General features: G+C 48.6%; 1 protein-coding gene across 1 annotated transcript in view; it reads right to left on the bottom strand.

Annotated features, from left to right (window-relative positions):
• The window catches only part of TNRC18 (trinucleotide repeat containing 18), a 141,945-nt gene extending 130,612 nt beyond the window's left edge, over window positions 1–11,333 (bottom strand). Inside the window, 2 exon segments of the mRNA XM_060260759.1 lie at window positions 11,137–11,294; window positions 11,296–11,333. Coding sequence (XP_060116742.1) covers window positions 11,137–11,294; window positions 11,296–11,333 — 196 coding nt within the window.
• Window positions 11,334–23,535: the final 12,202 nt, after the last annotated feature.

The following is a 23,535-nucleotide window of genomic DNA, read 5'->3' as shown; positions in this document are numbered from 1 at the left end:
GGTCAGGCCAAGGGCCCATCCAGTCCAACACTCTGTGTCACATAAGAACATAAGAGAAGCCATGTTGGGTCAGGCCAAGGGCCCATCTAGTCCAACACTCTGTGTCACATAAGAGAAGCCATGTTGGGTCAGGCCAATGGCCCATCCAGTCCAACACTCTGTGTCACACAGTGGCCAAAAAACCCAGGTGCCATCAGGAGGTCCATCAATGGGGCCAGAACTCCAGAAGCCCTCCCACTACTGCTCCCCCAAGCACCAAGAATACAAAGCATCCAAGGTAAACCATTCAATATCACAGTAATCCAAGTCTATGGCCCAACCACTGATGCAGAAGAGGCTGGAGCGGACCAGTTCTATGAAGATCTACACCTTCTAGAATTAACACCAAAAAAAGATGTCCTCCTCGTCATAGGAGGGCTGGAATGCCAAAGTGGGAAGTCAAAAGGTAACTGGAACAACTGACAAGTTTGGCCTTGGAGAACAAAATGAAGCCGGGCAAAAACTAATAAGAGTTTTGTCAGGAGAGGAGGTAAAGCATCCAGCTTTACCTTCCCCGTCCCTCCCCCCTGCGCGCCACGTCTGGGTTTCCTGCGGCCCCACCCAGCCACGCTGGCCTGTCTCGAGCCACGGGCACAAAGAACCGTCTGTTCCCCTCCCTGGTCTTTTCACAGGGCTGGCGTTATTGAAAAGTTAATGTGAAAAAATAAATACAAGGAAGCGGAGGGCGGGGGGGGGGGGGCAGCTGCCTCTCAATCCCGCCCTGCCCCATGGAGGTAGAGGGAACTCTACCTGGAGCAACACCTCTTCCCCTCTCCCCCCCCCCCCTTCCACACACCTCAGTTGAAAAATAATCAGCCTCACAAAGGACTGGGCACTGCGCTATTTTTAAAAGGGGGCATCCATTAGGATATGGGGACCCACCTGAGGTCACTTTTCCCTGCTCAGATGTAACATTTGTGGGGATGACATTGCTAAAAGTCTCACCTTTGCAAAAACTCACCTGGACATGGTTGCCAGGGGAACTCTAAATAGAAGAAGATGGTATTGGATTTATATCCCACCCTATACTTTGAATCTCAAGAGTCCCAGAGCGACTCACAGTCTCCTTTACAATGGTGTAGTGGTTAAGTGCGCAGAATCTTATCTGGGAGAACTGGGTTTGATTCCCCACTCCTCCACTTGCAGCTGCTGGAATGGCCTTGGGTCAGCCATAGCTCTTGAAGTTGTCCTTGAAAGGGAAGCTGCCGTAAGAGCTCTCTCAGCCCCACCCACCTCACAGGGTGTCTGTTGTGGGGGAAGAAGATAAAGGAGATTGTAAGCCACTCTGAGTCTCTGATTCAGAGAGAAGGGCGGGGTATAAATCCAATATCATCTTCTTACCTTCCCCCCCCCCCCACGCACACACACAACAGACACCCTGTGAGGTGGGTGGGGCTGAGGGAGCTCTCCCAAAAGCTGCCCTTTCAAGGACAACTCCTGCGATAGCTATGACTGACCCACGGCCATTCCAGCAGATGCAAGTGGAGGAGTGGGGAATCAAACCCGGTTCTCCCAGATAAGAGTTTGTGCACTTAACCACTACACCAAACTGGCTGCATTTGAAACAAAAGTGTTAACCGAATTGCACATGGGAGTGTAAAGTGCTTTCGGGTCACAGCCGACTTTTGGCAACCTCATGGGGTTTTCAAGGCAAGAACAGAGGTGGTTGGCTGTTGCCTGCCTCTGTGTAGAAACCCCTTTGCTCTCTTGGCTCCCATCCAAGCACTAACCACGACTAGAACTTGCTCAGGACCCCAGATATAACCACAAAGAACCCCGAATGGGAGTGTGGCGAGTCAGCAGAGCCACGTGACTGTTCCCAGTGAGTCTGTGAATTTTATGTTCCTTTCCAAAGTTGTTTGCACAGTAAAGAGCAAACTAGAACCTTTCGTTTCCTGTTAGTCTGAAGAATTTGGTGGAAATACAGCAGTTGGTTTCATCTAGCTGCTCCTGTGAGTAAATTGCCCCAGTGAGATCACAAAAAGTGTGCACTTGCAAACTGCATTTATTTGGGCTGCTTTGTGAGCGTATGTGTTGCGTTCACTTTCATTTCATGGAAGTGCAGCCAGCGGCTGGGGGACGAAGAAATGAAGACTGTATCCAGGGGAAACGTACTGCTGCATTTTTATTTCTTTTAGGGAATGGGATAGCCTCCTGGACCCACCTCCAAAGTCCCAAGGTATTTTCTGAGTTGGACCTGGCGACCTTAAGGAGCACAGCCACAAAATGGTTGTCTCAAAAGATGGCCCACATGCACAGCTGAAGACCAACGGCAGGGGAGAAAAGAAGTGGATTCTAAAATACGCTGGGAAAGAGAGGTAATAAAACCAATGCTGTGGTGGCAGCTGCCACTGAAGTGATCTCATTGGCATCCGCACAGCTTCTTTAGAATCAGATGGGCGGTGACCAAACAGAAGCCCTGCTGGGTAATAGCCCCGCCTACATTCTAAAAGGTGGGGGCCAGCACTGTGGTGCCCATGAGTCCAACGTTGGGGATCCCTGGTTTAAGGTGTAATAGGAAGCAGCCTTTAGCCTCCCCCTACCAAGGACCCCACCCTCAAGGGAAATCTCCAGTTTTAGCCTCCACATCCTATTCCCCAGCTGTACCTATTTAAGAGACTACCTGTTTTCTTCCCTGTGTGTATCAGATGTTGCCGTGTTGTATCTAAAACAGGAACAAACCCTTCAGCTGTGCCGACTGGAAGTGGCATGAGGCCAGGTGTCTCGCTTTTGAATCAAATCCAATTTTTTTTCTTCTTGGCACACAGAGCTTCAGGATTCACGGGGCGGGGGGGGGGGGAGAAGGGAACAGTATGGATTTGGGAAGTTCGTAAGGACTAGGGGTAAGGCGGGGACTGGTAAACATGTGTCTAAACATGCACGGTTTTCTTAGAAGGTGGGGCAAATTAGATTTAGAAGGGGTGGCATCCAAAACTCTTGGAACCGGATGTTCCAGCTTATGAAGGGAGCTTAGCACACCCTTTCTGCCTTCCTTCTTATAAAATGTATATTGTAAGTTCCTCGGGGCAGGCACCTATGCCCCAATCAGCATGTTCAATTGGAGGTGTAATAGGCATCCCGAATGAAGACGACATTGGATTTATATTCCATCCTCCACTCAGAGTCTCATAGAGGCTCACAATCTCCTTTATCTTCCTCCCCCACAGACACCCTGTGAGGCGGGGGGGGGGGGCTGAGAGAGCTCTTACAGCAGCTGCCCTTTCAAGAACAACTTCTGTGATAGCTATAGGTGACCCAAGGCCATTCCAGCAGCTGCAAGTGGAGAATCAAACCCAGTTCTCCCAGATGGGCCCTCTAAGTGCACCCTTTTAATTTCTCCAACATAGGAGGAACTGTACTGTGTTTGAAGAGACTCAGTGTGTTTGGGGAGAGCCAGTTTGGTGTAGTGGTGAAGTGTGTGGACTCTTATCTGGGAGAACCGGGTTTGATTCCCCACTCTTCCACTTGCAGCTGCTGGAATGGCCTTGGGTCAGCCAGAGCTCTCGAAGGAGTTGTCCTTGAATGGGCAGCTGCTATAAAAAGCTCTCTCAGCCCCACCTACCTCACAGGGTGTCTGTTGTGGAGTGGGGGAAGGTAAAAGAGATTGTAACTGCTCGGAGACTCTGAGATTCAGAGTATAGGGCGGGTTATAAATCCAATTTCTTCTTCTTCTTAGGAGTGGGCATAGATTGCTCTCTGTCCCGTCTATGTGGGCCAAAGAGACATAGGGCAGCCCCGAGTGGTTCCCACCATAGGGAAACCTCTGCCTCTTCACCCAACGTAACCCACAATGAGAACAGTGACTTCTTAAGACACTGCAGGGAGTTCCACCTTTCCCAGTATGGAAAACAAGCTTGCCTGTCACTCCTGGTAGAAGAAGTCTAAATTAACAGCAGTTGGTCTGCATGCATTTGCACAAAGGCAGCCAATGGTCCTGAACGGAGGAGGGGAAAAGCAATAACCTGTTTGTTTTGCAATGATAATTTGCATAGGAGGTAACGTCTGGGAAGAAGCATTCACCTGTCATTAGCAGAGAGACAAAACGAGGGATGATTCTTCCAAGACAGCACCCCCACCCCTGGATTTATAATTACTTGCATCAGATATAATTTCTTCTTTAGACACACCTCCTGTGTCACTAACTGGGGCACCTTTTGAATCCCTTGACCATTTTCTTCCCCTTTCCTGAGAGCCAGCCAAAAAGAATTTTAATAAATGTGTCGACCAGACGTTGCAACTGCAAAAAAGAAGCCAGCCCCCCCACACTCCCATTTCTACCAAAAAAGGGAAAATGTCAGCCATGCCCGGATTTGAGGGCTGGAGGAGGGTGACCCCAATTCCACTGACTTTGCACACCAAAAACCATCTGCCGATCGGTCATCAAAATCCAACAAAACCCTTGCCAAGCGAAGACCACACTAACTCACTTACGTATACAGAAACAGCCCGCTTACAGCGCAACACTAAGCAGTTACACCTTTCTAAATCTACTGAAGTCAATGGGGCCGGAAAGGTGCAACTCTGTGTAGTTTATGGGTTAAAAAAAAAAGAGGGCAGAGAGAACCGACTTTTGCACAGTTTCGCCCACCCACTCGCCTTTGACGACCAAGCAAAGTGACTACTGGCAAGCCCGGCTTACAGTTGGAAGATTCCCACCCCCCCTTCGATAAAGGGCATGGAAACCTGACAGCAAACATAGGGGGAACAGCCTAAAGACAAAACAAAAAGCTAAGCAGAAGGTAGGCAGCTCCTCTTAAAGTGTCGAAATAACAATACCGGCTCTGAAGGTTCCAACCTCCTTAAATATCCATGCTCAAATCACTTTAAGCTGTTCTGCTCAGCTTGAGATCGTCCGGAGGAAGGGGGGGGAAACAGTTTAGTTTTTAAAAAAGACTAGCCACTGCCAGAGAAGGCACAAGGGGGAGGGAAGGGGGGGGGTTAAATTTTAAAAGGCATTCTGCTGATGTAAAACAAAGCAGTAGACGAGTGCACCTGTGCACCTTTAAGACCAACTAAGTTTTATTTAGAATGTCAGCTTTCGTATGCCCTTAAGCAGACTTCATCAGACAAAATGGGAATGGAAGCAGCAATTCTTAATATAAGTGGGCAGTGAGTTGGTAGGCTAGACATCATGGGGATGCTTTTAGCAGATCAATAAAAGAATCACAAATAGGATCTGCGTTTGTTAGTGTAGAACAAACAGGGTTAAAAAAAACATCGCCGTGTTAAAAAGCAGACTGCCGTCATAGGTGCTGGTGCCATAAATCTAGGTAACATTCTGGTTTTGTTACTTTAAATAGAGGGCATGGTTTCTCAAGAGATTATAACCTCCATTATAGTTTGCCATAAGATGGGTTGGTATATGCAATAAGACAAGCAGCCAATATCCCCCATTTGAGTACGTCAATACAAAAACAACAACAAATATTCTGATACACTGTTCTAAAAAGAGAAATAATACAAATTAGCCCTTAGAAAAACAGGGCGCATTAACGTATTGTGGAAGATGGGTTAGTATATGTAATGAGACAAACAGCCCACATCCCTCATTTGTGCATGTCAACACACACAAAAATTATTCTGATACCCTGTTCTAAAAGAGAAATAATGGAAGTTAGCCCTTAGAAAAACAAGGTGGCATTAAAGTATAGTGGAAGGTGGTTTAGTATACGTAATGAGACAAACAGCCCACATGTGTTGTCTTTTTATTGCTTCGCCTTCCCCGCCTCTCGTTTTAGCACCTGGAAAATTGGGGGTGCCGCCTCTCCGAAAAAACCAATAAATCTCCTCTCCCGGACTCAGTCGGCTCCCTCCCCCGCACAGGCTGGCAATCGGGTTTGCCAAAATTTCAAAGCCGTCCATTCCATGTGGATAAAGGGGGAGAAGGTTTCACTATTGCAACACTTGGTCACTCCTGCAATCCCTTAAGCAGATTTGGAAGTCACCACTCCCACGCCCAGGTTAGGGGAGAGGGTGGAGAAGAGACATACACAGTGTCCTAAAGAAAGCCTGTTTGAACTTCAGATGCCATTCCCAATCTCAAAAGAGCTGTCGAGACACAAGAAAGATCCAGGGTGTAAACTTGGTCACTAGACCAATCCCTTAAGCAAAAGTGAGGTCACCTCTCCCACCTCCGGGGTTGAGGGAGAAGAGGAATACTCTAAAGAAAGCCTGTCTGATATTTAGATTTCATCCCAATTCCAAAAGAGCCATCGAGATACCAGGATATCAAGTCCAAAAGATCTAGGGCAGGGGTGTCAAACACATTTAAGAACATAAGAGAAGTCATGCAGAATCAGGCCAATGGCCCCATCCAGTCCAACACTCTGTGTCATACAGTGGCCACAAAAAAACAAAAACAAAACCCAAGTGCCATCAGGAGGTCCACAAGTGGGGCTAGAAGCCCTTCCACTATGCCCCCCCCCCGCCACAAGCACCAAAAAGACAGAGCATCACTGCCCCAGACAGAGAGTTCCAATAATACTCTATGGCTAATAGCCACTGATGGACCTCTGCTCTCTGTTTATCCAATCTCCTCTTGAAGCTGGCTATGCTTGTAGCCGCCACCACCTCCTGTGGCACATGCTAATCACCCTTTGGGTGAAGAAGGACTTTCTTTTATCCGTTCTAACCTGACTGCTCAGCAATTTCATTCATAGAGTTCTTGTATCGTGAGAAAGGGAGAAAAGTACTTCTTTCTCTACTTTCTCCATCCCATGCATAATCTTGTAAACCTCATTTGTTATGAGGGCTGGGTCTGACATGAATGAGACCTTCTCAGGCCGGGCCATGTTGGGCTGGGCCATGTGTGTACCTATTTAAGATTAGATAGCAGAGATATAAGCTTTTTAAAGGACACACACACACAAATACAATTAAAGATTTTTTTTAAAAAAAACTTAGAACATGCTTAAAACCTTTGCACTTGCTTGTCTTAAAGGTGCTTTCTCTGTATTTCTCCCATGGGATCCAGGGAACTGGGCAAAGGAAGCACTGGCTCTTTCCTTCCTTCCCCAGGGGACTGGGAGGCAGATGAGCCTCAACCAATAGAGAAAATAGAGGTTTTGCTCCGTAGCTCCTGTGCAATTGAGCAAGCCTTGCAAAGCAAACTGAGAAGCAAAAGGAAGAAGAAGATATTGGATTTATATCCCGCCCTCCACTCCAAATCTCAGAGTCTCAGAGCAGTTCACAATCTCCTTTCCCTTCCTCCCCCACAACAGACACCCTGTGAGGTGGGTGGGGCTGGAGAGGGCTCTCACAGCAGCTGCCCTTTCAAGGACAACCTCTGCCAGAGCTATGGCTGACCCAAGGCCATGCCAGCAGGTGCAAGTGGAGGAGTGGGGAATCAAACCCGGTTCTCCAAGATAAGAGTCCGCACACTTAACCACTACACCAAACTGGCTGGCTACACCAAGAGAGGAGAAGGAAGCAGACAAGAGCCAGTTGCTCAGGGACCTGATAGGAGCCCTCTGAGGGCCTGGTTTGGCCCCTGGGCCACATGTTTGACACCCCTGATCTAGGGTGTACAGAAAAGGCACCAACCCCCCCCCCCATTTATAATGGAATGTTCCGCTCCAGGGTCTGCTCATCTGCCAGAGGTTGCCAGCTGTTTGGAAACCTAGCCCTGGGTGGGTCATCTGAGTGGAATATTTAAAACAAAAAAAAAAAATCTAATTTGGGGGAAAAAGGTGGGGGGGCAGGCGACTTCAAAGTACCATTTTATACCTTAATAGGGAAAGTGCCTAAAGCATTTGGAACAATTGCTCCCATCAGGCCAGTAAAGGGCTTTTTAAAAACATGGGAGGGGAGAGAATCAGGATTCCACACGCACAACTGTTTTCTCTCCATTAAAAATAATGTTTTTAAAGAACAAACTTCCAACTGTTTAGCTTTTACAGAGTTCCCCCCACACCTAACTACAAAGATCCATCCTATGCTCCGATGAACGCACACACAGGCGGTGTGAGGCTCCAAAGGTTTTCCAGTGTGGCTATGTGTGCATCCACATTTAATGCCCCTCTGACTCCTCACCCCCCCCCCCAGTATAATCTCCCCCCCCCCCCCATTTTACCTCTGAAGAGACAGAAAAGAGCCCAGGGAGCGGGGTAGGCTGAGAATGCGCTGACTTTTCACACATTTTTTAATTGTGTGCACACACAAATGCGTCCTTGCATGCACACTGACACACACACACAGAGCTGCTGTTTAGTTCAGGAGAATCCAGTTTGCACAATGAATTACAGAATGGGAGATGGAGGGGCAAACAAAACTGGACCACGGGACGCGACTGGTTCTGGTGCAGAGCAAAGCCAAATTTTTTTTTAAAAGCACAACCCCAAAACAGTCTTCCTTCCACCACCCCGAAAATAATTCTGTTTTAATCCTGAAAACCAAGTTCTTTTTTTAAGGCTTCTGTTCTCTCTCTCTCCCCCCCCCCCAAATTTTAAAAATAAAAACTTTTTTTCTCAAGCAGTTAAAATTAAACACCAAACACAAGGGAAAGCGACCAGCTATTTCTGCCTGGTGCAGGCCGCCAAAGGCAGCCTTCAAAATCCAACAGAGCAAACAAGACTTTCGAGCAAGACAAAAAGAATGCCAAAGCTATTTTTAAAAAGCTTCCCAGTTTAGAAAGGGGGGGGGGAACGGCTTCGCTTCCCCCCCCCCTTCTTTTCCGATCTCCACCTCCAGTGACAGAGGATACCCAAGCAGCAATTAAACATTTTTTTTAAACTCTCTCAAACACAGGTCTCATTCAAATGTTCTTTGGTGGAAAAAATGGGCGGTGGGGGGGAGGGAGGGGAGGAGAGACATTTTAAAAATATGTGCTCAGCCCTTCTGTTCCCAACTATGAATACTTGCAAGCTGAAGTGTCCATAAAACTCGCGGATGGCTTGCCAAATAGCATAAAACCGGTTAATGCTTAAACCTACAGTCATGCACAACATGGGGGGTGGGGGGATAGATTCTCCACCCCCACCCGGGAGATGCCAGAAACAGTTCTGCAAAATGCAAGGGGGGGAGGGGATGAGAGAAACTACCTGGAGAATAATTTCTACACAAGGCAAAGCTCGCAACTGGAGAAAGACCTTTGCAACCATGATCTAGCAAGAAAAATAAATAGCAACGGAGGATAAAACTTCCAGAAAGCTGAGATTGCACATTACAGGCATTGAAGGACAGGGAATATCTAAATATAGAGAAAGGGGGGGGGGGGTCACTTCCAGCTTCTTAAAGGTAGGGGCGGGGGGGGGGGGAAGAGGCCGTTTCACAAATATATGGGATTTTTTTTTTCTTTTAAGGATCCAAGTTCCCCCCAGACAGCAGCCAGGAAACAGAGAAACCTAGGGCAAAACAGATCAGGGATTCACATGCCTCTTAAGCAACCAAGTGGGGCTTAAGCAATCAGTCTGGGGGAACGACATTCCCTTCCAGGGGTTCTTCCTACAAATGGGCAGTTTTCCTGGAAAGTATCTTTAGGGAGAAGGCGTCTATGCATGGGGTGGGGATGGTGGGGAGAGAGACAAGGGACATCTGTGATCTCCTTCCCCCTCCCCTCCCCCCCCCATCCCCTGCAAGTCCCATCTTGGAAAATTATCTATATGCACTGAAGGGAAATCAAAATCTCAGAGGAACCCTAGACCTTGGGATAATATAGGATTATCTATAGGACTTAATTGAAATGAGTTTTCCGTCCTCTCTTGGAAAGGGCAGATGGGGGGGAAGGGGGCGGTTTCTGTTCTGCATACCGGGCAGTCTAAAGAACAGAGAATCTGCAGCTAAAGAAGGGGTGTATTTTAGGAACAAAAGCCCCCTTAAGCCAGGAAGGGGTCTTTGGGGGAAGAAGCCTACGCGTTTGGGGGGGGGGGGGGACAGGAAGCAGTTTAAAAAACTGCAAGTCCCATCTCAGATCGGTACCCTAGACCCTGGGATAATATAGGATTAGGTATAGGATTTAACTCAAATGTGTTTTTCCCCATGTCTAAGAACAGCCAAATCCTTGGGGGGGGGGGGTGTCTGCTCTGAATAGGGGGCAGCCTAAAAAACACTGAATCTTAGGGGAGGGGGCTTAATTTTAGGAACAAAAGCCCCCTTAAGCAAGGAGGGGGCTTGAAAAGCATTGGGAGTGGGGTATTGCCAGAAGGAAAACTAGAGCTGGGAAGGGGGCAGCCCCCTCCCACCCCCCTTGAGCAAGGGAGGGGGGTCTTGAAAGCAGGGGGCTATTGCAAGAAGGAGCACTGGAGGAGGGGGAAGCTCACCGCCCTGCCCCCTGCCCCCTTAAGCAAGGAGGGGAGATCTTTAAACCATGGGGGGATTGCAAGAAGGACCATAGGAGGGGGAGCACCACACTCCCCTGCCCCCAGCCCCCTTGAGTAAGGAGGGAGGGGTGTCTTTAAACCATAGGGGGGGAATCGCAAGAAAGAGCATTGGAAGGGGCCACACACACCCCTGTCCCCAGCCCCCCCCCAGTAAGGAGGGGGCTGTCTTTAAACCATGGGAGGGATTGCAAGAAAGAGCACTGGAGGGCCCCCCCCATGCAACCACCCCCTTGAACAAGGAGGGTCTTTAAACCATAGGGGGGGGATCGCAAGAAGGAGCAATGGAGGGCGCCCCCCCCTGCAACCAGCTCCCTTGAGCAAGGAGGGAGGGGAGATCTTTAAACCATTGGAAGGGGGGGGGTGTCTTGCAAGAAGGAAAACAGGAGCTAGAGAGGAGCACCACCCCCGCCCCCTTGAGCAAGGAGGGTCTTTAAACCATGGGGGGGGATCGCAAGAAGGAGCAATAGAGGGCACCCCCCCCCCGCCCATGCAACCAGTTCCCTTGAGCAAGGAGGGAGGAGAGATCTTTAAACCATGGGGGGGTGTCTTGCAAGAAGAAAAACAGGAGCTAGAGGGGGGGGAGGACACACCCCTGCCCCCTTGAGCAAGGAAGGTCTTTAAACCAGGGGGGGGTCGCAAGAAGGAGCACTGGAGGGCCCCCCCGTGCAACCAGCCCCCTTGAGCGAGGGAGAGGTCTCGAAGGTTGGGGGGGGGGGAGAGGGGGCCATTGCAAGAAGGAAACCCGGACCTGGGGGGGGGGGCGCGAGAGCGACTCACTCACCGGGGTGGGCGTGGAGGTTGAGGCCGGCGGCGAGGTACTTCCCGGGGGCGGGCGGCAGGCCGGCGGCGGCCAGGCGAGCGGCGGCTGCGGCGGCTCCGGCGGCGGCCACCCGGTGCTGGCTTTCCATGGCCAGGCCGGAGAGGAGCGGCGGGGGGGACGTGGAGCGAGCGGGGCCCTCCCAGGTCTCTGCCATCCATCCTCCGCGGGCCCCGCGGGGCAGGGCGCTCAGAGGCCGGGCAGGGAGCGGCGGCGGCGGCCCCCCCGGAGCGCCTGCAGCGGCTCCATCCTCTGCCTCCTCCTCCTCCCGAGGAGGCCTCCGGACCCGGGCTGCCTTCGCCTAGGAGGGGAAAAGACGCAGATGCGTTAGGGGGGCAGAGAGCGCCCTTGGCAAAAGCAAAGAAAGCCACGCAGGGGGGCTGGTTTCACATAGGAAGGGGGGGGAGGCTTTGCAATGCAAAAAAAAAAAAATGGTTGCAATGCAAAAAAAAACAAGCACAGAGACACAAATGGTCCAGACATCGCTAGTAGCCCCCCCAGAAACCCCCCCCCCGTTCCCTGCAACAATTTATCCACCAGGGAAAGACACATATGCGTTAGGGGGAGAGTGCAGTTTGCAAAAAAAGAAATAAAGCCACTCAGGGGTGTGGGGCTTCACGTTGGGGGTGGCTTTGCGATGAAAAAAAAACCCACAATAAACGTGGGGATCCAGACAACGCTAGCAGCCCCCCCCTCCAAAAAAAAAAAAAAGCCCCACTGCCCTGCAACAGTTTATCCATTAAGAAAAGACAGCAGATGCATTAGGGGGAGAGTGTAGTTTGCAAAAAACAAATAAAGCCACGCAGGGGGCTGTTTTCACATTGGGAGGGGGGAGGCTTTGCAATGCAAAAAAAGAAACAAACATGGTCAAGAGATCGCTAGCACACACCCCCCCCCAAGAAAACCCCAGTTCCCTGCAACAATTTATCCACCAGGAAAAGACGCAGATGTATTAGGGGGGGGGGGAGTGCAGTTTGTAATAATAATAATAAAGCCACGGAGGGGGCGAGTGGGGGGTTTCACATTGCGGGGAGGCTTAATTTAATTTTAATTTCATTTTTTTTCGATTTATACCCCGCCCTATCCCGCAAGCGGGCTCTGGCGGCTTACAACATTTTCCAATGGAAAAAAAAAAATGGTGGGAGGGGGGGGGGGTCCAGACATCGTTAGCACATCCCCACCCCCCAAAACTCCCAGTTCCCTGCAACAATTTATCCACCAGGAAAGGACGCAGGTGCATGGGGGGAGGGGGGGTGCAGTTTGCAAAAATAATAAAGCCACGTAGGGGGTGGGTGGGGGTTTCACATTTGGGGGGGGAGGCTTTGCAATGCAAAAAAAAAATGGTGGAGATCCAGACATCGCTGACATCCCCCCCCCCAAAAAAAAACCCCCAGTTCCCAGCAACAATTTATCCACCAGGAAAAGACGCATACGCATTAGGGGGGGGGGGGAGTGCAGTTTGCAAAAAATAAAGCTACGAAGCGGGGTGAGTGGGGGGTTTCACACTGGGGGGAGCCTTTGCAATGCAAAAAAAATAGTGCAGAAAAAGACGCAGATGCATTGGGGGGCAGTTTGCAAAAATAAATAAAGCCATGCAGGGGGTGGGGGTTTCACATGGGGGGGATTTTCCAATGTAAAAAAAAACCCGGTGGGGGATCCAGACATCTCTAGCATCCCCCCCCGCAAAAAAAACCCCTGGTTCCCTGCAACAATCCATCCAACATTTTCAACATTTTTCAAATACATGCAAAAGGAAACAACGTGGAAAAGGTGAAGCGTGCAAAGGGAAGAAGGGGTTGGAGAGGCGCTTTTTGCAAAGGGGGGGGGGGAGGGAACCAGACAGACTTCTCTCTCCCCCTCCCCTCCCCGGGTGCTGTTGTGTTTTAAATTTGACCTCGCAAACGCCCCGCGCTCCTGCTCCAAAAGCCGCGCCTTGACTCGGGTGCAAAGACCCCTTCTCGATGGCACAGGGACTTTCCCTTGTAAAGTAAAAGGAAAAAAAAGCGGCAATCTGGCTCAAAAGCCGCCGCCGACACTCCCCCCCCCCTCCCTACCAAAACGTGGCTCGGATCGGGGCCGCCTCTTTCCCGGGTGAGCAAGCCCGGCCTTGCTTGGAGCGGGCAGCAAGAGCTTCTAGGAGAACTACTACTAAATGTGGTTGACTCTCAAAAAAGGAGAAAGAGTTTGCTCCCTCTCTCTCTCCTCTGACCACAGGCAGCGGAGGGGGAAGAAGGCGCTTAAAGAGCCCCCCCCCTTATGAGATTTATATCAAATTCACAATTTTAATTCCCATTTTTCCCTCCTCGGCCTAGAGCTGGACTCCCTTACTTCCAGCTTCCACCTTGAAACAGATCATCTTTGGGTAGAGAAAAATGCGTGCCTGGGTGATTGGCACACACGGGGTCCCTGGGACCTGGGTCTGTTTAATAGTTAACCTTTTTTAAAGGTCAGAAAACACATCTACAAGCCCTTCCAATCCAGCACTGGACAAAGGGAGATTCGATTCCCCTAAAGTAGTTTGCACAGAAGGGTTTTGTTGAAGGGCAACTGGATTTTATGACTTAATAGGAAACCAACGCCCCCCCTCCCCCAACTTAATTTAGACATGAGTTAAAAATTAAGATACCCTACGTCTGTCTGGACAGACAAAACAAAAATGTATTTTTAAATAGTTTCTTTTCTTTCTTTCTTTGTTTTAAAAAAAGTACTCTACATTACTGAAAACAGGCGGCCTTGTTGATTTCAACGGGGGAGGTGGACTTCCCGGTAGAATAGGCTGAAGGAAAGCAACTAAGAAAATGGGCTCTCAAAATAGTTCCGTGTGTGTTCCACGCCTAGAATTCCTTCAAGGTAGTTTTATAGAACACGGGATACACAAGGCCCGTTTAGCACAATATTTCCCGCTTTAAATATTCCCAAATGCTTGAGCTATTTAAAAAAAGGGAGGGGGAAGTGTTTAGAAAGGGACTTAGCTGTTTTGTTTTTTAAAAAACCCTATTTTTTAAAACTGACTTTTAAAGAAAACCCTCTACTCAAAGACTCCTAAATATCTTAGCAATATTCTTAGCTTCCTCTGGTTTCTGGGGAGGGGTGGTGGGGAGAGAAATCCTTCGGCCAAATCAGTTCCCACTTTTAGTTGACAAAAAATGCAATCCACTAAACACACACATTTTTTTTAAAAAAAAAGATTGTTTAAATTAATAATTTCTTGCTTTAAACCTGGTTCAATTCAAACTACCACCTGGTTTAAAGATACACGTTCACCCCAACTCAATAGGACAACATTAGCTCTGACTTTTCTCTCTTAGCTATTAAAAAAAGATGAATTGTTGGCTGTTACAAGCTTTCTATTTTAAGCACAGGGAGAGCTCATAGGCCTGTGTGCTGAAAATATACAAATGACCTTTTTCCCTGCTTAATTTCTATAAGATTCCCTACATAAGCTTAAACTAATACATGGACCTCTCTTGTCTAAATATAGACAGGCAAGACACCCGCAGTTTAGCTCCACAGCATTCAAGAACCTGATGCAAACCAAGCCAGCGATTTTTTTTTTAAAGTTTGCATTTTTGTGAATATCCGAAATATCTATCGGGACCTAAAGAGATCAATGCACTCACAGGCTTGGTTCAAGATAATTTAAGGATCCGATGAAATGAATAAGTAGAGGGGGAGGGAATATTCAAGTTGGGCTTGAGGGGAAACAGGCCCTCTTCATCGAATTCTCTCCTCCTTTTCCTCCTTCATCCCAGCTCACCCGCCCCCCCCCCCTCTCCGCCAGAATATGGCCAGATTCCTGATTTTAATTAAAAACAGCCTAGCCTCGGGAGAGAGAGAAAAAAAATACCCCCGTCTGCTTCTTGGCTTTCTTTCTCAGACCGGCGTTTGCCAAAAAAACAAAATTCTCTGGAACTGCTGTTCCAGCTGCTTCTGCCGTTCTTATTTGTGGGTGCTTTTTTTTTGGAGGGGGGGTTGAAAGAGAAAAGGCTTGGGATTCTCAAGCTCTGATCTACTTCTGGGACTCTACTTGTGGGTCGGGAGGGGGCTCATTCAGAAGGGGGGAAAAAACTTTTTTTAAAAAGCTATTACAAAGCAGAGAATCGGTCTTACCTGCTTTAAGAGATTCCCTCCTTTGAATTCCGCTCAAGCCCTCTTCTTTGGCATACTTTAAGCTGGGTTTGTTTGTTTTTTGCGGCTCCCCGAAATTCCTCTCAGAAATTAGATCCAAACCAAGGCTCTTCTTCCTTCCTTCCTTCGGGTAGCCCACCCCCTCGCAGCCCGTCCCCCCCCCAAAAAAAATTAAAATGTTCTTTCTTTTTACTGGTCTGCGGGGCTGCAAAGTCGTCTCCCCCTAGGAAAAAGGCAGCGGCCGGCAGACGGGTCAGATTCTCTGGGCTGCTCTGCAAGAAATCCAACTTTGCTGCTTGTCTTTCCTCGGCGTCAAACTCCCGGTCGCGCTGGCTGGAGAGGCTTCCAAAAGCTCCATAGGCAGCTCCGGGTTGGAAAAAGGTACATTAACACAAACTCCCCCCCTCCCTCTTTCAGGTTCCTCTTGGTGGATCTTAGAAGGAAAAAAAAAAGAAAGAGGAGAGAAGGGGGGAGGGGAGGGGGGGGAGAAGCTCTTTAGCAATGAAGCAAGCATTGTTCCTCCTGTCCCACCCACCCCCTCCCCCCCCCCACTGGCCTGCCCCAAATTTCACCGCCGGCCTCCCATTGGTCGCTCCCCTTGCCACTCAAGCCTCATGTAAACACTTTGGCCCCGGGCCATTCCTATAAAACCAATTATGGACGGGGGGGGGGAGGCTGTGGGGGAGGGGCCACGAGAAGTTTCCAGGCGCTTTCCCCCTCCTCCCCCTCCCCGGGCAAGGCTGAATGATCCGAAAGGGGGAGGCGGAGAGAGGGAGACGGTGGGAATTCGGAGAGGCGGTTTCAAGGCTGCCCCCTCTTCTGCCCTCCCCTCTCGCGCCGGTCTGGGCTGGTTGATCAAAAGGAGGGCTTGGCTTGCAAATGCAATTCGCCTTCTTGTTCATTTCTCCCGCTATTTAGGGGAGACGGGGGGGGGCGCAGATCCAGCCCCCCCTTCTACCATCACCCCCCTTCTCTCTTCCTTCCCCCCACCCCGCTACGGTCCCTGGGAATTTTTCTGCAGCAGTTTTTTTTTTTTTAAGGATTCAGATGGAAAAAATGTTTGCAAAAAAATCCGCGGGGGGGGGGGGAGGCTATATGCTTTTTTTGGTTTTGCAATCGGTCTTACAGCCTCTGCGTGTTTACTTGGGAGCAAGCGGCGCCGCTCCACCGGGGCTTTCTTTGCAGGGCGCCGGAAAGGTCGGCCGCCGGGCCGCGGGCGAGCTTGATAGGCGGGATTACTCGGAAGTAGACCCGGTTGACGTCAGGGCTGCTTCCGAGTAAGGCGCCGAGGCCGGGGTTGCTTTTGTGTGTGAGCCCTGAAAGTGGCCGGGACTGGCTGGAGGGAGGGCTTACTCGCGAGTCGGAGGCGCACCTTGCCCCGTCGGAGGAGCGAGGCCGGCTGAAGGGGGCGATCCGCCGCGCCTCCTTTTACCCCAAGAGTAAGCAGCCGTGCAACCTTCGTGGGACACTGCAGGGAGAGGCGTGTAGGGGGTCGCGGCCCCGAAGCTGGGGGGAGGGGAGGCTTTTGCTTCCAAGCCAGCGTGCCTGGATCGGGGCTGCGGCGGGGGACGTTTTGGCGGAGTGGTCCCAGCGCACACCTACGTCGGAGGGGGGAAATTGCTTGCAAGCGACGTTGGGGAAGAACTTCGATTTTGCAAACGTGGCGGGAGCTGGGGAAGGGCTGCGAACTCCCCAACGGGGCGGGGGGGGGATACTGGAAACCGAATGGGCCACGCTTGGAATCTCGACCGGGGCACGGCGGGGTCTGCACCCCCCCCCCCCCCCACCAAGGAAGATCTACTGTCTTCGACCTCAGGGTTCCTAGAGAAACTTGGTTTGCAGAGACAGAAAAAGAAGAGCGCAGAAAAGGAGAGCTGAGCAAATAATTTGGGGAGTTAAAGTCCCCCCCCCCATCAGACGCCGCTCCCCTCCCCCATTTTTGGCAGAGCTCCCCCCTCCCTTTCCAAAATCCGATTCAAGTCCAGCAGTCTCTGCGATCGACTGGGGGGGGGGGAGATCCGTTTTCACAATAGGATTTCCTGCAAATCGGGTTTTTTTTGGGAGGGATGTTTACAGAATTCTACCCCTCCGTCTTGATCTGCGCCCCAAAACTGCCTGAGAAGCTGCCGGACTCAACAGGGGGGCGGCAAGAAACCACCTCGCCTTCGTGGCTTTTTGGCGCAAACCCAGTTTCACGCCGAATTCGCTCGTTTAGGGTTTCAAAGCCCCCACCCCCTAACTTCCCTTCGCCTTAAAGTTTGGGATTACCCAGCCTCTCTCTCCCCCTCCCCCCCCCTTGTTGCGATCCTGTGCACGGGATCTTTCTCGGGAGTAAGCCCAGAGCTCTGCTAGGGCCTCCTTCTGTGTAAACACGTACAAATGCGGCGGTTCGAGACTTCCCGGGGCTCTTTGATTCCGTCCATCTTGGTCATCTCTAGACATCAAAAAAACTTTAAAAAAATTACTACATTTTGGACAGATGTTTAAACCCAAATCCTCGCCAGAAAGAAAAAGAAGTAAAAAAATGCAACCTTACATATTCTTCTCTGGTACTTCTGCTTGGGTTGGGGGGATGTTTTAGGAATCTCCCTGCTTGGGTTTTTTTTGGGGGGGGGGGGGCGTGTTTTAGGAATCTCCTGGGATAGTTTCTTTTTTTCGTGGGGGGGCAACATTAAAGATTAAAAATACAGATCAATTTCGCACTAGACCTTAACTCCTGGTTTAGCCCTGTCCTCAAACTGACATTCTACATTAGAATCAGAGAAACCAACTCTTACTATTCTATGATTTTAGTGTAGAATGTTAGCTTGGGGACAGGGCTAGACCAGGATTAAAAATCTTGTGTGAAATTGGTTACGGTGTCCTGGGTGCGGATCCAGTTCAGACCCAGTGCCAGATTTATGTATAGGCTAAATAGATTGAAGCCTAGGGCCTCTAAATTTGGGGGGCCTCCACAGCTCCCCCCGCCCCAAGTGGGCAGTCTCCCCTCTCCCAAAATTGCAAACCCAAGACTTCGTGCAAGGGCGGGGCAACTCGGGCCCAGCAACAGTGAGACTCGAGGTCAGCCAGCGGGGCCCAATTTGAAATGCTGGGGCCCAACTGGAAACATTTTTGTGGGGCCCCAGTTCACAGCCAAAGTCTGCAGAATCTTAGAGATATAAACAAAATCTATCTAGATTGCCCTGGTGCGGGGCCCCCCTTAGGAACTGTTTGCAGGGGCCCAATTTGGCCAAATTGCTCCAATTGCCTTGAGGCTAGCCCTGATGAGACTATGCAGGGGTTGGACTGACAAGCCCCGCCCCTTCTAGGTCCCTGGTGCCACTATTCAGAGTACAGACTCCAAAACTCCAGAGCCAGCAGCCCGGAGTTAACAACCAGCTGCACAGCCTTTCCCAGCTCAAGGGTCAGGTCAGTAGTGGTACGTGCTGCACTTTAATCTGTGGGAGAGTGCGAGTGGGGGGCCGGCTGGGGCAGATAGACCAGGCAAGCAAGCTCTCCCAAGTCCCTTCCATTCCTTCACTCCTCCTTGGCTTGAACAGAGCAAGCATATGTGACTGGCGCTGGCCTCACCCCTCCCAGGCAGGGAAGTCTATCTTTCACGCTTCACAGAGCCCTGTCGATGCCCGCAGCATGCACTTGCAACCCCTTTCTCAGAACTTCTGGGATATGAAAATAAATATCGATGGTGTCGATTGTCATGCCACTAAATCCAAACAATACTGCTTCACACATTAATAGCAGATTAATTGTTCTAAAGCCATTGCAGAGTTTTACATATTTATTTTATATAACATTTTTTGGCAGTTGGCTCTTTTAAATGGCTAGTATTGATTGCTGGATGGGAGCCTGGTGTTGGTTGCTGCTGGAATTATTAGATGAGAAATTATAGTTAATTTTTAACTTATGTTTTTGCATCGTTTTCAAGTCTCCTAATTGCATGTGTCTTGGATAAATTTGTTTTGAATCCTTTTGGCAATTTAGGGGAGCTTATAAACTTTTCAAAATGTTTAGATTGGAAAATGATGTTGTGCTATAGGGTTGGCTTGTTGGATGTGACAGAACAGACTCCATCTTGTATTTGCTTTAGTTGAGGTTGTTTAGTTTAGTTAAAATGGCCACCCACCTTGGGAAGTAGGGAAAAACAGCATAGGCCTACAAATCCCAGATGCCTCTATGGCCGAAAAGTGTGGGAAAGCCAGGGGGTGGCATCAGAAGATAAATGCCCCAGCCAGCTTGGAAGGGGGGAATCATCCTGCAACCCTCAGAGAGGCCAGGAGGCTCTTGCTGCAGATTGCTCACAGGCAGAGAGAGGCCTTGGGGATCAGGAAAGGAGGCAACACTGGGAAGGGATCCTCGGAGGGATCCAGAACTACCTGTAGAAGGCAGGAGGCCAGACTGCAGGTTGGTAATTGCACCTCAATAAAATCTTTGTTCTTTGTTTAAAACCCCAGTCTGGTGCTCTGACCATGGCGTCTCCCCCTGCTCTGCCCACTACCAGTGCCTTAAGAAGGGTCCTGGGAGGGGAAAAGCCCAAAAATGTGCAGGTGTCATCCCTCCAGGAGAAATGCAAAGTTAGGGGTTTTCATTTCCAACCCCCAGGAGTCAGCCAGAGAGGTCTCACTGCCCCTCAAGAAAGGTTTAGGGAAGTCAGTGAGTGGTGCCAGCTACTGAAGAGTGACAGAAGCCCACCAAGGAGGTGGGAAGGCAAAGCGGGGCTCATGAGCCACAAGCTGGCTACTCAGTCCCCCAGGGCTGAGGGTGGCTGCCCATTTTGCCACAGTGGAAAACGGAATTCTGTAAGCCTTCAGCAGCAACCATCTATATCTTGTGCCAATAGCCCTGATGGACCTCTGATCCATGTGTTTATCCAGTTGAAGATTAATTTCTTTTTCTTTTTAATTCTAATCTGAGCATGAGTAAAAGATCTGAAAGTGGTGCTAGCAAGCGCAAGAGAAAGGGACTTGAAAATGCTATGGTAATGAAGTTGAGACCAATCACTGCTTTTGTGCATCAACCACTCATTGAAGCAACAAGAGCCAGCAGTGGAGTTATCCAGCCTGAGCCAACTACTAGCGTGCAACCAGACAAAAACCTCCCTGAAAGAGAAACAGCGAAGCAGGATGTGGAACAGCAAGCTGATTATGAGGAAGCAGCCATGATGCTGGCTCAAACTGAAAATATAGAACTAATTCAAGAGGCTCTTACTGGACAGGGAGATGCTGAAGAGCCACAAGATAATAATGTAAATAGTCAGATTTTGCAGTTCACACCTGGTAAAATAGGCCAAGTCCAAGGTGTTCCAGATGCAGATAAAGATAATGCCAAACACAGGTTTACTGTAACAGATGTTGGTTTGTGCCAAAAAAAAGCAGAACAGCAGTACTGGTGGCATGTCATGAATTATTTCTGTAATATGCACTCTTGTAGAATGAGGGTTATTATTCAGAGGAGACAATGAACATTTTGGATCTCCAAATAGTGGCAATTATCTTGGTCTCAAGCCGAGAGAGAGAGAACTAGTGGCAAAATTTGATCCATTTTTACTTGCTCATATTGATTGGTGTGGACATTCTGGATCAGGCAATCCCTCCTATTTGTCAAAAACCTGAGTTCGATCCCAGTGGAAGCTGGGTTCAGGTAGCCAGCTCGAGGGTTGGCTTCTTGGATGACTCAGCTTTCTATCCTTCCGAGATCGGTCAAATGAGTCCCCAGCTTGCTGGGGGGGGGGGGGGCGGGGAAGTGTAGATGACTGGGGAAGGCAATGGCAAACCACCCAGTAAAAAGTCTGCCATGAAAACATGATGTGACGTCACCCCAGAGTCGGAAACAACTGGTGCTTTCACAGGGTTTATCTTATATGTGAGGAAATGATTCAACTCATGGCAAAAAAAAGTTAAGGATACAATTCTGGCTGATGTGACAAAGGCTGGATATTTCAGCTTTTCAGTAGATTCCACTCCTAACATTTCACATAATGATCAGTTGATTTTAATTATTTGAAGATGGTTTGCCAACTGAGAGATTTTTAACTTGCCTTGAGCTAAAAGTCCGCTCAGGAGAAAGCATGGCTGATTTAGTGTTCAACTCTTTCACTTCTGAGCATGATATTGACTTTAGAAAATGCCACAGGCAGTCTAATGACAACGCTGCCAACATGGCTGGTAAGTACAACGGTATGCAGCAAAAAATCATCAGAAAAAACCTAATTTGCAAGATTTATTCCATGCGCAGGTCACTCTTTAAATCTGGTGGGCCGTTAAGCTGTGGATTGCTGCCTTGATGCAGCGAACTGTTTTGGCATTATCAATGAAATGTATACCTTTTCATCCTCCACAAAGAGATGGGCAGTTCTAATATCATTTTTGCCACCTCAGTGTCTAAATATTTGTCAGATACTAGGTGCGATGCACACCCAAAAGCCACAGCTGTTTTGGAAAGTTACAGTTACATCTCTAATGCCCTCAGTCACTTGTACTCTGACATTAATGGGAAGGGGGAGACCAAGCTAACAATCTTTTGCAGAAAATGGAAGAACTGGAATTTGTGTTTATGCTGCATTTTTGGACCCGTGTGCTAGGTCATTTTCATAAGGTCAGCAAAGCCCTTCAGAAATCAGACCTGTTATTGAGTTCTTGTGCAAGTTTGTACAGTTCACTTCTGGATTTTTGAAGGAAAATTAGAGAAGATTTTGATGAGCCTGAGAAACAAGTAAAAGCCACCTTGTCAAATGTTAACTACAAAACGAGACAAAGTGCAAGGGATCGGCAAAGAAATGACAAGTGCACCTGATGCCTTAGATGCGCTTTCTTCAAAAGATAAGTTTAGGATAAAATTCTTTATTCCTATATTAGATGCACTTGAAGCCAGTTTAAAAAGAAGTACTGTGTACAGTGATGTTGAACAATTGTTTTCCATTCTTGCTAATCTGACAGCATCTAAGCAAGAAATGCAGCAAGGTGTTGAACTGTTGATAGAAGCATACCCAGAAGATATTGACCTGAAACTTACTGAGGGACTTTTCCACTTTCACCTGTACCTGAGACAAAGTCATAGGCTTACAGAAGAGCACTCTCTGTCTCATACAGACCTTTATCAAATTATATACAAGGAAAAAATTCAGATGGCCTTTTAGCTTTATGGTCACTAACTGCTCGGGAGAGAGGAGTTTTTCAAGACTCAAAAGAATTAGAAATGAATTAAGGACCACGATGTCCCAAGAGAGGTTGTCCGCACTGAGCATTCTGTACATTTAAAGTGACAAACTTTGACAAACAAATTTTGATGAAGTTTTGGATGATTTTGCTATGAGGAAGGCTAGAAAAGGGCATTTGTACTGTATTTGATGGTTGTAGTTTACTTGCAGGGGTCATTTTTTAGAAAAATAGGTAGTGGAGCTCATCCAGGGATTGTTATGCAGCTGCACATACTATTCAATGGATAAAGAGGTGGAACTCTAAGAAGGAGGAGGTGGTATTCTCAAAAAGGTTCAGGAGCTGTGCTCCTGTGAGCTCCCACTGAATCCGAGGCCTGGTCATATGTATTTTAAAACTGACTGTTTAATGACAACATAAAGTAGATTCTAAAATGCCACACTGCCTGGTAATCATGATAATATTATTTACACTTCCCAGGCAATATAATTTGTAAACTCAAGGTTGGTTTGTTTTTAAGAATAATATTACAACTTCATTTTCCTAAAAACTAATGCTTATTCCACAAAAGGCTGACAAAGTTATCACAAAAGTTTTTCCAGTGTTCATTTTAACATTTATGCATTTTCCCCCAAGCACTATGCTATTTCGCAATAACGTCTTATGTCCTTTAGAGGAGAAACTGTGAATTGCAGAATTTTAAATACCCACCATCATCCTTGCTTTCACTCAATTTTGTTCATACCCCTCTTCCATTTTCTTCTAGTCCGGAGGGTGGGGGATTGGGAGGGGCCTCACAAGTGGAGTAGTTTAGGGCCTCTCTTCATTTAAATCCAGCCCTGTCTGTGGGTTGGTTGGGGTTTGTTTGTTTTTTTGCTTCTTCCTTGCATTCCTTTAGTTAGATCGCGTCCATTTCCTTAACTGATTTGTGCCTTTTAAAAGTATTTTGTACAAATAAAATATATGTATATTTTAAAAAAAACTTGCCTAGCTCTCTCTCGTCCTCCCCCTCCCCTTTCAACACACTTTCCCTCTCGCCTCTGCTGGGAGGGGAGGGGGGAGGGAGAGCTCGTTTAATTCCAGC

This window comes from Heteronotia binoei, chromosome 20 (assembly GCF_032191835.1).
Source record: "Heteronotia binoei isolate CCM8104 ecotype False Entrance Well chromosome 20, APGP_CSIRO_Hbin_v1, whole genome shotgun sequence".
NCBI classification, from domain to species: Eukaryota; Metazoa; Chordata; class Lepidosauria; order Squamata; family Gekkonidae; genus Heteronotia; species Heteronotia binoei.
This window is presented reverse-complemented; position numbering and strand designations above follow the sequence as displayed.